The 16,801-nt window shown below is 43.7% G+C and overlaps 1 protein-coding gene across 1 annotated transcript in view; it reads left to right on the top strand.

The window, feature by feature from the left end:
- The window catches only part of LOC145418625 (uncharacterized), a 54,210-nt gene that overhangs the window by 11,781 nt on the left and 25,628 nt on the right, over positions 1–16,801 (top strand). Inside the window, 3 exon segments of the mRNA XM_080286990.1 lie at positions 818–954; positions 16,033–16,206; positions 16,490–16,647. Of these exon segments, the coding sequence (XP_080143116.1) occupies positions 818–954; positions 16,033–16,206; positions 16,490–16,647 (469 nt within the window).

The raw sequence follows: 16,801 nt of genomic DNA, 5'->3' as shown, positions 1-16,801 counted from the left end.
AGGAAGGGTGGAATGATACAATGTCATAGTGTGGGTAGGTGAACTTGTCATTCTTTACTAACTCTTCAGTGCGATATTGTGGTAGAGTGACACTTGATACCTCTTCAGGGCTTTATTGAACTAACAAAATATATCCACAACCTGAAAAGTTTAAACAAATGAGAGTAAACAGAATCTAGCATACATAAGATATTCACACTCAAAAGGTATTCAGATAACTTGTAATATTATCCTGTTCATTGTCGTTCTGTATTAACTCTTCAGTGCCATGATGTTTTCTCTTGGTGTTGCTGCTGCCAGGTTCTTCACTCCACCAGAGGCAGATTGTAGTGAAAGGGTAAAGGAAGGCTACATTTACCCCTCCAATTTCAAAGCCTTTCTTGATCTGCATAAAATAGACAGGTAGCCATGAAAATAAAATATAAAAATTGTGATCAGCGTGAAGGGTTAACGTACCAATATCCTACATAAAGGAATATTTTTTTTTTCTTTACTCTGTTTTTCCTGCCTCTGTTCATCCATTAAAAAAAAAAAAAAAAAAAAAAAAAAAAAAAATGCCCAGCCAATTTCTATCTATAGCCTGACGCACTAATCCCGCAGAGGGTGGCCGCAGACAAAACACCTCTAAGCTGTTGTGTCACCCACCATTTGACTGCCCTCCCACCATCCCACACCCCCCTCCCTCATATGCCTCTCACATCCAACCCTCCACCTCATCCAATTTGCCCAACTTTCATTTGTAATATTTAGGTTGGAGACTAGGTAGTTTTAAGCCAAGTTGAAGTGAAGGGAGTATAACCGCTTGTTGATCTTTCAGGTGAGATAGTGATCGCCGAGGCCAACAACGTACTGAAGTTTGCGCCTCTCAAGACCAACCGTACGGGAATTTCCGGCACCTTGTTTGTCACCAACTTCAAGGTCTCTTTCGTTACCTCCTTGCCGCTGGATAACAAGGTAAGGCCAGACTGATGTACTTATTAGCTAGTCTTTTTTAGTTATTAAGTGTCCTGAGACTTCTTTTTTTCAACCACCGATCCAATCCTATTTATGGAAAGGTCTGGATGATAATGGCGGTGGTGGTGGTTGTGGTGGTGGTTGTGGTGATGGACATGATTGTGGTGGTGGACATGATCATGGTGGTGGTGGTGGTGGTGGTGATGATGACGATGGTGGTTGTGGTGGTGGTGGTGAAGGTTGTGATGGTGATGATGATGATGAAAATGATGAAGAAATGTCCTTTACCCTTCAAGACGAGATGAAGATAGGACTGTTCTCAATTTTTGGCCCAGATTTTCTTCCTTTTTCATCCTATTTGATGTAGCTTAGTTGTTGAATAATAGTGCTATGGCTCTACGGTTTTCCATAGCACTTCCTCTTGACTAATGTAATTTTCTAGTGCTCTTGCTACCACTCAGCATTCAAGATGGGGTGATGGTAAATTTAGGCCAAGTTAGAGTAAAAGCAATAGAGTTTCTGTTATATGCAGCACTACTGTATGTGTAATGGGGTATGGTGTTCCGTATTGTAGTTGGAAAATAAAATAGGCCACAGATTATATTTATCATCATTATTGTCACAAGTCATAGTGTGAGCTGTGGATATGCGTTATTTGAGAGCAGCATGTGGAGTGACATGGAGAGAGAGAGACTGACAAATGAGGAAGTGAGGAATCATTGTGGTGTGGATGTGGATGTGATAGGAAGTGTTTGGAGAAATACATTGAGGTGGTTTGGCCATTTGGAGAGGATGGAGAATGAGAGACTAACGAGGATAGTGTATTCAAGTGAGATGGAGGGGGGGAGAGGGAGGGGGAGGCCAAGAATGAGATGGAGGGCTGGAGTGGAGAGGTATATGAGAGAGAGGGATGGGGTGAGCTGGGAGCAGGGTAGTGACATGGCTGGGGACAAGGCGACATGGAGGCAATTAGTAGATAGGTAGATAGATAGACGGTATAAATAGAGAGTGCCCCTTATTTAGTACTCTTCCACTCTGCTGGGAGGCTTCTTGTGTGTTGCAAAGACAGCTTAATCAGTGTTACCAGTGTCTACCCTACATCATCTGTTTCCTACCCCCTACTGCCACACCCACACCCACACCAACAGACTGAGCAATCCCCATAACATATATCACCAGATGAGGGTCCAGTAGACTGCTATTTACAGCCATCCTCTATAATTACTGTACTTATGGTTCAGCAAGGAAAAAAATTCCCTCAAAATATATGCAGATGGATAGACTTTGAGGTAGTCAGGATTCCAGGGACTTGAACGGGTTGTGAATGAGTGTGTGGCCCATTTCACTTCCCAGTTTTGACTTTCTCTCTCCTTGTGTATAGATTCTACCTTATGTTATCCTTAGGTGGGAAAAAAGGTCAGGTTGATGATGCTGATGATGATGATTATTATTTAATGACTTGTATGTAGGAGCTCTGGGTGGGGGTGGAGGTGGTGGTGGTGGTGATGATGATGATGATGATGATGATGATAATAATAATAATAATAATAGTAATAATAATAATAATAATAATAATAATAATAAAGAAAGAAATATGTAGGAGCACTGGGTAGGGGGTGGGTAGGAAGGTCAGGATGATGATCTATCTATCTGTTGCCATACGCCTCAATCCCGTTTGGGGTGACCACAAACAAATCGCCTCCAAGTCGCCCTTTCCCCCGCCATTTCACTGCCCTGCTCCCAACTCACATCCCCCTCATATACCTCTCCACCCCATCCCTCCATCTCATCCTCGGCCTCCCCCTCCCTCTTCCTCCCTCCACCTCACTCACATACACTCTCTTCGTCAGTCTTTCACCCTCCATCCTCTCCATATGGCCAAACCACCTCAGTGTGTTCCTCATAACGCTTCCTATCACATCCACATCCACACCACAACGCTCCTTTTATCCTCATTCGTCAGCCTGTCTCTCCATGTGACTCCACAGGCTCCTCTTAAATAACTCATTTCCACTGCTCTCACTCTTGACTTGTGTCCTTCCAACAACGTCCAAGCTTCACTTCCATACGTTAGAGTTGGTATCACAATACTGTCATGTAGTAACTTTTTCACTTCCATGCTCACTTCCCTGTTTCTTATCACTGCTTTCAAAGAACCAGCAACCTTTCTTCCCTGCTGCACCATTTCAAGCACTTCACCCTCCAAACCTCCATCCTTACTCATCACACTACCCAAGTACTTAAACGTACTCACATTTTCCAATTCCTCACCATCCAACCTCGCTGTACATTCACCTCCCTCAATGACCATCACTTTACTCTTCCCTACATTCATCTTTAGATTCTGTTTCACACACACTCTCTCAAACTCAACCACCAAGCCTTGCAGCTCCCCTTCGTCTTCACTCAACAACACAGTATCATTTGCAAACAGCAGTACGAGGAGTTTCCAAACACTATCCTCTCTCACCAGGGCCACTCCAACATCCACTACCCTACCCTGTACCTCCTTTATTACCCCATCCATGTACAGATTGAACAACCATGGAGACATGACACATCCCTGTTTCAACCCAACTTTCAAAGAGAAAAATTCACTTAGTTCACCATCCACACGCACTGCAGCCTTCGCACCATCGTACATACTCTTCACAGCATTCAGCAACTTCCCATCTAGTCCATATATTCTTAACACTTTCCACAATCCTTGTCTATCCACCCTGTTATATGCTTTCTCCAAATCCACGAAAGCTGCATACAACTTCTTTCCCTTCTGTAGAAACTTTTCCACTAAAGATCTAAGAATGAATATCTGATCTACACAACCTCTTCCCTTCCTAAAACCTCCCTGTTCTTCTCCAACTAATTCCTTTGTTCTTTCTCTAACTCTGTCAATAAGTATCCTACCATACACTTTTCCTGTTATACTAAGAAGACAAATGCCCTTGTGATTACCACACACTTCTTTTTCCCCTTTTCCTTTGTTCAAGGGAATAATTATACCTGACTTCCCAATCCTCCGGGACTCTACCTTCCTCCCAGGCCAATCTGCACATCTTCCACATCCATTCTGCTACTATCTCTCCCCCATGCTTCAGCATTTCACCACACACTCCATCATTTCCTGGGGCTTTCCCTGATTTAACTTTCTTCATTGCTTCCACAACTTCTATCCTACTGATTTCTTTCTGTCTTCTCACCTCCCTCCTTCTCCCAGCCATTCCCCAGCCACTTATACTCGCATTACTTCCATCCTCTATGTTCAACAATTTCTTAAAGTGTTCTCTCCATCTGCTCACTTTTTCTCCCTTCTCCACTAGTAATCTACCATTTTTATCTTTCACTCCCCTGCTAACTTCACTTCCACCCTGTCTTACTCTTTTCACCTCTTTCCAGAACATTTTCTTACAGTCCCTCCACTTTACACTCAAATTCCTTCCAAATTCCTCATCCACTCTCTTCTTACTCTCTCTTACTAATCTTTTCACCTCTCTCTTTCTTTCTACATATAACTCTCTCTTCTGCCTCTCAACTTCTTCCACGCCCCTATTTCTCATCCATTCATTGTATGCTTTCTTCTTTTGTGCCACAGCCTGTCTCACCTCTTCAGTCCACCACGCTGTTCCTTGCATCCCCCTCCGTCTTCTCTTCCTTCCACACACCACATCACATGCTGCACATATTTCTTCTGTAAATATCCTACACACACTTTCCACTTCTCCCATCTGCTCCAATTCATATTTGCCCAATCGTTCCTCCACTTCTCTCTTATACTCTGGCTTTTTCTCATCCTCTTGTAACCTTTCCACTCTCCTTGCAACTACTCCTTCCTCTCATCTTTCCCTTCTTCTATTCCTCCATCTTACTTGAATCCTAATTCTGGCCACCACCAAGTAGTGGTCAGAAAGTCCACTCCCCCAACCTTTATAAGCTCTTGCATCCATTACACATATTCGCATCCTTTCATCCACACACACATAATCAATCATTGCCTTCCTTTCATTCAGTTCACCACCCACCCTTCTCATCACTTGCCATGTATACCTGTGGATCATTTTATGCCTGAAGAGGGTATTGGCTATCACCAACCCCCTCCCAGCACAAATGTCCACTAACGCACTCCCATTCTCATCTATTACAGCAGGCACACCCACTCACCAACTATTCCATCCACCTTCACATTCCCAACTTTACCTTTCATATCACCGATCAAAAACACTCTCTCATTCCTTCCAAACTTTTCCATGCACACTTCTACATTAGTCCAGAACTCTTCTCTCACTCTTCTAGCACGATCTTGCGTTGGTGCATACACACACACAATTGCCCACATTTGTATTCTAACTTTCAACTTTACCCACACAATCCATGACCCAACTGATCCATACTGTCTTATGCTCTTCTTGATGATGGAATGAATACCCCGTATATGTTGAGGCACTAGATGGGAAAAAAAGGTCATGATGATGAGATGACGATGATGATTTAAATGAATATAGGCAGGAGCACCAGATAGGAAAAAAGAAATGATGATGATGAAGAGCAGGAGGATTAAATGAATATACGTAAGACCACTAGGTAGGAAGAGAGAGAGAGAAAAAAAAAGACGACGATGATGATGATGGTGATTATGACTACAATGATTATGATGACAGTATGATGATGATGATGATGATCTGAATGAATATATGTAGGTCCACTTGGTAGGAAAAAAGAAAAGTGGTGATGATGATGAGTAATGACAACGATGATGACGATGGAGATGGTGGTGATTGAAAATACTGTATATATATATATATATATATATATATATATATATATATATATATATATATATATATATATATATATATATAAATATATACTGTATATTTATATATATATATATATATATATATATATATATATATATATATATATATACTGTATATATATATATATATATATATATATATATATATATATATATATATGTATATATATATATATATATATATATATATATATATATATATATATATATATACTGTATATATATATATATATATTAGAAGTATGAAACTTTTCCCAAGTTTTTTTAAGTTTCCAAAGCCAAAACAAAGAAGGTTAGTTACGTTAAATTTCTTTTCTACTTAGTCTTTTCTCCCAACTTGAAAACCTTAACACAACACACCGTTTTTTTCACTGCACAACACTCAAAATTCCCGTGTGGTTTAGTGGAGAAGTTCTTGCTGTTTATTCACTGTCAGAGCCCGAGAGTATCACTGGCAGGCGTCCAAGGGGTGCATCGGTGGATAGTGGTGATGGCGTACCGACTACAGAAGACTCTGAAGACAGCCGCAAACTCACGTCGAGCGGTGACTCCACTGTAGCTGATGTGCTGGGCTGTGGCTCGGAGCATGAGGGCCTGTCTTGGGGAGGCAACGGAGTGGAACCAGGGCTTGGCACAGCGGGGGTCACGGGCCTGAAAAAACTGTCAATCGTTGACTGACGCAAGGACCGACGATTCTGGCGATTGGTGATGCGCTGCCGGAAAGCACGCACTTCCTCCACGAGTCCCAAGGGCCCCATCTCCCTGTCGCAGTCCGGGTGTTCCAGGTAGTCTAGGACGAACTCTAGATGTTCCTGGAGTGCGCTCAGCTTGGGGATGGCTGGAGTAGTGTCCTGCTGGGCGGAGTCTGCATCATCATCGCCTTCGCCGTCGGAATCTTCAAGTTCGGGACTGACACCAGCAACCGAAGACGCGATCTCGATATCAGACAACGTCTGATACCCAGGATCGCCCTTGTCGTCGTCCAACCACTCACGAACATCGTCCACATCAACATCGTCGCCGTGCGCATGTAGCCGTGCATGGAAGTCATCCACGTCAAACCCTAGGAAATCGTACTCCACATCTGTTCCGAGAAGCAGACGAGACCAACCATTTTCAAGAGTTTTCACAGGGACTTCCTTCCATGCACTAGCCCAGTTGTACAGCGTAGACTTGATGTTGTAGCGGCGAAGGTTTTCCAAAGTCCGCTTGCCTCGAGTGTCACGTCCTTCCCTGCGCTCGTCCTCGTCCTCGAGAACCACCATCACCTCGTCCAGGAACTTCCGACGGTACAGGCGCTTTGTTGCCACGATCACTCCTTGGTCCATTGGTTGAATGAGAGCAGTCGTATTAGGTGGCAGAAACATGCACCTAATACGGCCATTCTCAGCAACCAAGTCCTTGTCGCACGGGTGGGCAGGTGCATTGTCGAGGAGAAGGAGAGCCTTTACCTGGTCGCGAGGAATTCCCAGTGTCTGCCTGGTAATGTATGACCTCCTTGACGAAGTGATGGTGAAACCAGTCTTTGAAAATCACAGCTGTGAACCATGCTTTCAAAGAATGGTACCATACGACAGGAAGGACATCCATCACCCCACGAAGGCACCGAGGCTGCTTTGCACGGCCAACAATAACGGGCTTAAGCCGGTGCATGCCGTTAGCATTGGCACAACACAAAGCAGATATCCGTTCCTTAGAAAGCTTGCGGCCAGGTACACGCTTCTCCGTCTCATCAGCGAGAGTGTTCGTTGGCACTGAGCGATAGAATAGGCCAGATTCGTCAGCGTTATAGACTTGACCGAGAGTGAGGCCCTCCCTGTCGATCAAGCCTTTCACCTTGTGCCGAAACTCGTCCACTCCATCCTCGTTAGCGTCCAATGTTTCGCCATGTGCTTTACGGTTAGTAAGGCCATGTCGCAACTTGAACGCGAAGAGCCAACCCTCGGATGCCTTGAAGTCTAGGGCGTCGTGAAGCCTTGCAAACTTCTCAGCAGCAGCCTTCAGCTCCGTTCCACGTACCATCACACCAGCTGCACGTTGCTGTCGATACCAAATCAACGTGGAGTGGTCGATCTCTGCTTACTTGGGGGTAAACATAACCTTCCTCTCCACGTTGCGTTTGCTTCTCGACGAGAAGTCAGCCGTGTACTGCATGAGCTTGTCTCGGGAACGCTTGATATCAAACAAAGTCGACCGGGCCAGGTTGAACTCGCGGAGAATGCGAGAGGAAGACCAACCCGCATCAACCTTCTCCAATATCTCCCGTTTCTTCTCCAGAGTCAACACCACTCTCTTCCTTTTCTCAGGAGGCGGGGCCATCATCACACACACTAAGAGTAGGGCAGAGAGCAGCAGGAGGCCTTGCAGCAAGTACGGCACCACCACAAAAGCGAGCACGTGGGCAGCCATGGCGAAGAGCGTAGGTCTTGTCGCGGTGAGAGACAGGCGGGAAGTGGGGAGGATGCAGCGGCGCTCTATCGGACGTCGGAGGAATGACGAACCAAAACAATGCCCCTACGCGGCGCGCGCGGCAAGTTCAAATTACGGACGGCAAAAAATCGATTTTTTTTCCAATTTTTTTGGATTTTCGGACCATTTTGGGAATGTTTGATCCCAGGACGATAAGGTTCGGTTAGTGGGGATGTTCGGATATTGGGCGTCCGGATATTAGAGTGATTACTATATATATATATATACTGTATATATATATATATATATATATATATTTTTATACAGTTTATATATATATATATATATATATATATATATATATATATATATAAAGTGTATCTGTTGCATCAATGCCCAGTATTTTTCTAGCATGTACAACTGTTGATAGGTTTGTGTAAGAGTACGTGTGTGGGTTTCAAGGCACTTCTATGTTATCTTGGAATTTGCCTCACCAAAATAGTTTCCGTCCAAGATTCAGATCCACAGCAGGTCAGGTCCAACTGTTTCAGAATTTTTATGAATGGAGGACATTTGTTGTCTGGTGTACGGATTTTTTTTCCGTACGGTCAGTCATCAAGTAATGCAGACGATATGGACTGGACAAAGACTGTGGTACTCAAACACACGTCATTCAGTCAATATGTTTGCATGTATAACAATGCAGTGTGTTCTTACAACATTCCAAAACTCTCACTTTTACCCATCTTACCACCCTGCCCCACATAAATTACCCCCTGCTTCTACCCACCATCAGGTAAAACACTGAAAGAGATATGACTATTGTAATAAAGAACATGAATTATTTTAAAATAGCTTTAATGAAAACAAAAGTTAGGCTGGGTACCCTCGTGTTGTTAATGCGTAGCTCTGTGGCACTCCACCCCCTTCCCCCGCCCCCAGTGTTCTTGTTGTCATTGTTGAGATGTTGCTGCTCCTGCAATTCCTTCTTCAACATCTAAGTTGAATCCTTCATTGGTGCTTTCAATCACACTAGGCTTTTTTTTGCCATTTCTATCTGCCTCATTGCTTGCTCTAACTTCTTCACTATCTCATACATGTGGGATGTGTGAAGATGCGCCGCTTTCTGGGTGGCTGGGATTGATCACACTGCATGACTAAGAATCAGTGTCCTCACTCGACACTCAGACACACACACGCACGCACACACACTTGCTGCACATCTCTGGTAGAACTCAGTGAGACACAAGAAAGGACTGAGTGTGCCCAGGACAGGTACCCGGATGTAAGCCGGTCAATCATGGCAAGTCTGGCGGGTGACGTCGCCATGCACAACTTTCAGATTGTCTCACCAGGCCAGCTGACACTTCGTGCATAAGCTCAAGATTTTCCCTATGTTGATTATGACCTGTTGCATTATGCTGACTGTGTTGGAACAAAAATACTTTACTCAACCATTTATTGCTTGAGGACTGACTGTATGTATTTTGTTTTTCTTTCCCATTCAGCTGCGGCTGTGGCATGGTGGCTTCTAGTAATATAATAACAATAATATTAATAATAATAATAATAATTCCGTTGAACCGCGTGAACTCTAGATGCTGTACATCACTTTACTCCATTTACTCAAACTTGGACTAAACCTTTTCATCTTGAATGCTTAGTTGTAACAAAAGAGACTTAACATTAGATTATAGTCATGAAGAAGTGCTGTGGAAAGAATGTACAGCTGCAGCATTGCCCTTCCCTACCACTGAACAAGAAATAAGCCGCAGAAAGATGAAAATGTATGCCAAATTAAGGTAAAAAGGACTATAATTTACAAAGCCCATCAAAATGTAGTGCCCAGATAGCTACAGTATTATTCTTTACAAGAGACTGCTATGACTTTGTGTATTATGTTTTACTCAAGAAAAAATAACTACAGTAATGACAGTTGGGTTGGAAGGTGAGAGATGTGAATGTCTGGGGTAGGGTTGCAAGAAGCAGACCGAAAAGACCTGAGATGAGGTCATAGACTGAACAGTAAGTTAGCCAGCGATTGAGCACAAGAAGAGCCTGCGTTAGGTGACCAAGGCCGACGGATGAAGCATGTTGGAGCCTTCATAAACGAAACAGAGTGAAGTAACGTAAGTAAGGGCACCTGCATCCATGGCACCATTTCCTAGTATACCCTTTTTACTATAACTTGATCGAAAATTACATCTCCTCACCTTGAATACTGAGTTGTAGCAGTTGATTAATACTAGATTATAGCATCAGTCATGAAGTGCTGTGAAAAGGATGTGAAGAGCTGTATTATTGTCTTTTACTGCCACTGAGCTACGTGAAATATGCTGCAAAAAGTACAAAATTCATGGCCAAGATAAACACAATGAGCTGTGATTAGTTCTGAACAGTGAATGGTATGCTCTCTCTCTCTTTCTTTCTCTCTCTCAAGGGGGAGGGGAGGGGGGACATTGTATCATCAGTATGTAGTGTGGTGGTAGTTGCATATATAAGTCGGTCTCTCTCTCTCTCTCTCTCTCTCTCTTTCTCTTTCTCAATCAGTATGTAGTGTGGTGGTGGTTGCATGTGAGTAAGCAGGTGTGGATTGTGTGACACTTGTAGGTCATCACACTATACACCCTCAATATATGTCACTAGGGCATGTATTTTAGTCAAGGAAGGTCCCTAACACCTTTTCCTAAGTGACTTATTTTGTTTATTACACTGTACACTTCTCTTCTGTTTTATATAAATCCTTCTTACATTGCCATACACTGCATATATTACATACAAAAGGGTATCAACAAGTCATATCCAAAAATTAATTGCTAAGGGAGAGGTGCTAGGGAGCTTCCATAACCCATGAGAATACCATCCTAGTCCACAACCTCCCACTGTATATTAGTCTTGTGTTTTTTCATCCACTACACCATTATAATAAAGGAAAATCACATAGTAACCTTTAACTGTACCCTGTGGGAATACTTAACCGTACCCCTTTCTTGCCCTATGCTCAAAGAACATTATTAAAATTTCTCCATTTGATTTTTTAGTCATACTGGCTCACAGAAAATGTAATGTCTATCTATCTATTGCCAGACGCCTCAATCCCGTTTGGGGTGGCCACAAACAAATCACCTCCAAGTCGCCCTGTCCCCCGCCATTTCACTGCCCTGCTCCCAACTCACACCCCCCTCTCTCATATACCTCTCCACCCCATCCCTCCATCTCATCCTCGGCCTCCCCCTCCCTCTTCCCTCCTCCACCTCACTCACATACACTCTCATCGTCAGTCTTTCACCCTCCATGAATGTAATGAATTGTGTGAAATATATGTGGAAATATTTGTAGGTCAGTTAGTGCTGCAGTTATGCCACTTCAGTATCCTGAAGTTGAGTATTGTTCAGAATTTTTTTCCCATCCCCCAATACGGTTAGTTACTTGGGTATGAGATGAAAGAAGACATGCTTAAGGATGGGTATAAAAATTTCCAAGTCATTATATACTTTGCTTTAGCTGTAATGAGACCTGTTAAATAACCCAAGAAATTACAGTTTTAATTAGTCTCTCTAGAGGCACTGTACATCGCAGCCAGAGCCACGTCCATTACTGTACCAAGATACATAATTTATAGGTTAAGCCTTTCACTCGGATAATGCACAGTTGGCAGTGTATGAACTTATGACAGTACTGTATCTTTGTGTCACAGGGGCCTAGCATTTGATACACTTGACAGATGGAGTGTGTTGATGTGATGAGGAGAGGTAGTATGAGATGGTTTGGGCATGTGGAGAGGATGGGGATGATAATTGGGTGCAGAAAGTGAGAAATGTTAATGTTAGGGGGTAGGGTAGCAAGAGGTAGACTGAAAAAGACCTGGGGTGAGGTCATTGAGTGTGACCTAAGGAATAAGGGACTAAAGAGGGAAGCTGCTAGAGATTGAACAGCATGGAGAGCCGCCAATAGTTGACCAAGGCCAATGCATGCAAGCACTTTGGAGCCTTCAAAAACGAAACGACAACCTTGACATAATCACATGTTTGTTGGTGGGGTTGACATAAATGAATGGAGGTGTCAAATATTAGCTGAAATGACCAAGTAACTGTGATGCATGAACATTGGAAATTGAAGCCAGATCTCCACTTCACACAAACACTGTTCCAGGTGCATGTGTGGCCAGCTGTAAATGCTGATTTTTTTCGTGCTTCCTCCAGATTATTCAGTTTAGGTAGATTTTTTAAACTGGAGGGAACAGATATAACCTCCATTAACCCCTTCACTGCCACAGGTCTGTCTGAAGTTGAATATAACTATCTGCTGGTAACAAGAATGTGATATAAAAAGATATAGTTGGATTGAAGGGGCTAACACTGTCTCTTCCACCAGACGACTTAATTTAGGCAAAAGACCAGAACTGAAGGTGTTGGATGAATTCTTCATGGTCTCTTTTCTACAAGGGGGGCATCCTTATCTGAAAAAAATTACATATAAAATAAGGCCTTGATTTAACATACCCCGATAGACCGGATATTGGATTTAAGACACTGTGAAGCCACCGGACTTCCATCAGCAATAACAAACAGTATCCGTTAAATGTGACTCCACTGTTGCAGAGGGAGGGGGAGGCCGAGGATGATATGGAGGGATGGGGTGGAGAGGTACTCGTATATGAGAAAGGGGGGTGTGAGTTGGGAGCAGGGCAGTGAAATGGCGGGGGACAGGGCAACTTGGATGCGATTTGTTTGTGGCCACCCCAAACGGGATTGAGGCGTCTGGCAATAGATAGATAGATAGATAGATCCATTAAATGGGGAAAAACACGTGTTTCATAAAGAAGTGCATTGACAAGGATGTGAAATAACAACAAAAGGTCAGAATCATGGGACAAGTTAGTGTATGGTGTGGTGAAATAGTTTTCATTTTTAAAACTAGAATATGTTATTGTACTCATTTATTTTCAAATGTGTGCTTGAAATCCCACCTCGGCGGGACCATTGGATATAATGGATTTTCAGCTTTAACGGATCAGGCTTCCCCCCAGTTATTTTGTTATAGGGAGGGTCCACTGTACTTTTTTAAGTTTGCTCAAATTTTCATCATTTTGCAGTTATTTCCCATCACTCAGAGGCTGAAACAAAACTGCTACAGCTCTACATCCTTTCCATAACACTTCATTGTGACTAGCATCATACAGTACTCGTCAGAAGTATTCAGCGTTGTCCGCCGGGCGCGCAATACTTATGGCCCAAAAAGAATCACCCATTTTTGGGGGTAAGAATTGAGCCACAAGTTTGAGCTCCGAGCATGACGTCACGGTAGCCTGAGGCCTTCCGACACGCTGGTTGGTTCCCGCCTCAGTCGCCTATGGGCTGCCTGAGAGAGAGGAACTCCGCCGAGTGTCCCTCTCAAATTGCGCCATTTTTTACCGAGTGTCCCGCAGTGTTTTGGCCTTTAAAACTTTGTTATGGCACCTACCCGTGAACTATCGAGTGAAATCATATCCCAGATCATTGCTCTAAAGGAGGCAGGCCACCAGACAAAGGAAATTAGTGAATTGGTTGGTGTGGCACGATCGACAGTGCGTCGCTGGTGTGCGCGGTTTCGGGAGGAAAACAGTGGTGCAGTTCCCACAAAGAAACTGAGGTCTGGTAGGCCTAGGAAAACTTCCCCAAGGTCTGTTAACGTTTTAAAACGTGCAGTGGAGTTTAATCCTCGTGTGAGTGCAAGGAAAATTAAGGAGAGCAACCCAGAAGTGTTTGGTGAGGTGTCAGTGAGAACAGTGTCTTGTAGGGTGCATGAGCTTGGTTACACAAGTCACAGGCCTGTGAGAAAGCCTCTTCTCTCTAGCAGCCAGAGAATTCGTAGGCTTGCCTTTGCTAATAAATATCTAAACTGGGGTGAGGAGCAATGGTTGTCAGTGTTGTGGTCTGATGAGGCAACGTTTAGTGTTACCTGTAACAGAGGAGCACATGTGTATCGACGCAAAGGTAGTGACCCACTTGACCCACGGTATGTAGAAAGCACATTTAAACATCCTGATTCACTCATGGTATGGGGTTGTTTCTCAGGGAAGGGTTTGGGGAAGCTTGTTGTACTTCCCAAGAACCTCAGAGTGAATCAGGATGTTTACCTGGAGCTTCTGTGTGATCATTCACCAGACTCCTTCGAGCTAACAGGTGCACGAGTGTTTCAGCAGGACGGTGCACCTGCTCACAAGCCCAAATTGGTCACCAATTGGCTTTGTGACTGCGAGGTATCATTCATGACAGACTGGCCAGGAAATAGCCCAGACCTCACCCCGATTGAAAACCTCTGGTACCTCGTAAAGAAGAGTCTCCAAGGGAAGGACGTGAGCTCTCTGCCTAAGCTGGAAGCCGCCATTCGTGACTCATGGGACAAAATACCGCTCCAGCACCTCAGGAGCCTCGCCCTTTCACTTCCAAGACGTCTCAGGTCCGTGAAGAAACGTAAAGGCTACCCTACGAAGCACTAAAGGTAAATAAAATGCATTATTTATATGTTTTTTCAATGTTGAAAGGTTTGTTTCTCAGGAGGGACGCAGGGCGCTCCATACTTCTGACGAGCACTGTACTTTAGCATTAATATATTATTACAGTTAAGCATTCATGAGGGAGAGATGGCAATTTTAGGCCAAGTTAGAGCAAAGAATGTATCATACCATCAAGGGTAATGGTGGAGAGGGATGCCTTCATGTGGTGGCACTGATGTAACTACTGCCTGGCTATACTAAATGTCCCTCATTTCCCTCCCTATCCACTGAATGGAGGATGGTGGACTGTAAGAGAAAGGCAACTTTAACATGCAGTCCACCAGGTTCAAATGAGCCAAGAACAACAGCAGCAGCAGCAACAACAACAACAACAACAATAATATTCATCCATCCATCCATCCATCCATCATCCAGTCCTATGTTGCCCCATGAGGAGCCTAGGAGCCTGGGGCTAGGCAAGTTGATCATGACATTAAAGATGAGAGTAAAACTGTAATAGCAGTAAAAAATAACAGTAATAGCACCAACAATAACAGCAACAATAACAATACATAAACCACAAAAATACATCCTGGTAGTGAAGAGGTTAGCCTTTTGGCATTTAGGACTTCACATCTATCAATCTTATCCCAGTCTTGCCACTCACTCTCTCATAGGGTGGGCAGATATGCAGTACTACTCTCATATCTTTTGGGACAAGCATCAGAGGATAAAGGAGGGCTTGAGTACTGTCCCATCACCCTCCTTTTTATCATGTATTGTGTGACTACTTGCTGTGTGGCTGATGAGTAGTGAAGTAGCTGCATTTCAGGGTTTGTATTAGTAAAAGTAAGTTAGATTTTTGTTTGACTTGGCTTGCTGTTGATAGTACTGCCATTTTTGTACTCTCTCTCCCATGTTTCTCTGTCCCAGTTCACTCAGTTTCAAAGTGGGAATGAGGGTAAGGATGATTGTGGTAATGGTGGTGGTGGTGACTACATCTGTACTTTCTCTTTCCATGTTTTTGTATCCAACATCACCATATCTTAAAGTGGGAGTGATGGTGGTGATGATGATGTGGTGATGATGATGATAATGATGATGGTCTGTCAGTCTGTCTGTAGCTAAATGCTTTTATCCTGTAAAGGGTGGCCACAAACAAATAACCTCCATATCACTCTGTCCTCTGCTATTTAGTTGCCCTCCCTTCAAGTCACATCCTCCTCCTTCATACATCTCTTCTCCATCCCTCCACCTCATCCTCAGTCATCCCCTCCACCCCACTTTCATACACTCTTCTAGTCAGTCTCTCATTCTTTGACCTCTGCACATGATGGTGATGATTATAATGATGCCAGCTACCCCCTAAATATTTCAGGAGAAGGAACAACACGAGAGAAGCCTACAGAGTCACTTCTTGGGCGTACATGATGTGTGTCTCTCGGAAATTGACTCCCTCTACCACTACTCAGAGGACAGTGCCAAGAAGAAACGACCCTTGTATAGTAACAGCCTTCCCCTCAGGTTATCAGGTCTGCAGTTAGTGTTAAAGGTGAGCAGCGTTTGGTCTTGTTTTCATGTGATGGAGCTGAACCACTTAAAACTTTAATGTACCGTGCTAAGTCTTCATAACGTGATATTCTACGAGTCCGTGTATAGTAACGACCTTCCGCTCAAATTATCAGGTCTACAACTATCCTATCTTTCACTCATGAATTTCTGCTGTTCTGTTTTTCACTCCATGCTATGAGTTTCCCTGTCTGAGCTGTCCTCCATTAATATAACCTACAGTACTTGTATAGTGAAACCCACCTGCGTTATATTGTACTTTGCAGAATCTACGCATAATCAACTTCAGTTTCAAGTTCACTCGTCCTGGTGAGGGGGTGAAGGTGGCCAAGGCGCTGCTCCACCACGCCTTCCCTTCCAGTATAGACCACCTCTTTCTGGCATCTGATGCACCACCGCCCAACCCTGGCATCCCAGACTACTGGTTAGTCAATTTTTTCATCACCATCATCCGGACCTCCTTTCCCACCCTAGGGCAGGGTGAGGTGTAGTGATGTCCAGACAGCCCAAACTTGCCTAGTCCAGTGGGCCACACTTCCATTCACTCATCATTCAAGCCCCCGGAATCCTGGCTCTAT

Source organism: Coenobita brevimanus, chromosome 115, assembly GCF_032717465.1.
Source record: "Coenobita brevimanus isolate Jiangsu-jjx chromosome 115, ASM3271746v2, whole genome shotgun sequence".
NCBI classification, from domain to species: domain Eukaryota; kingdom Metazoa; phylum Arthropoda; class Malacostraca; order Decapoda; family Coenobitidae; genus Coenobita; species Coenobita brevimanus.
This window is presented reverse-complemented; position numbering and strand designations above follow the sequence as displayed.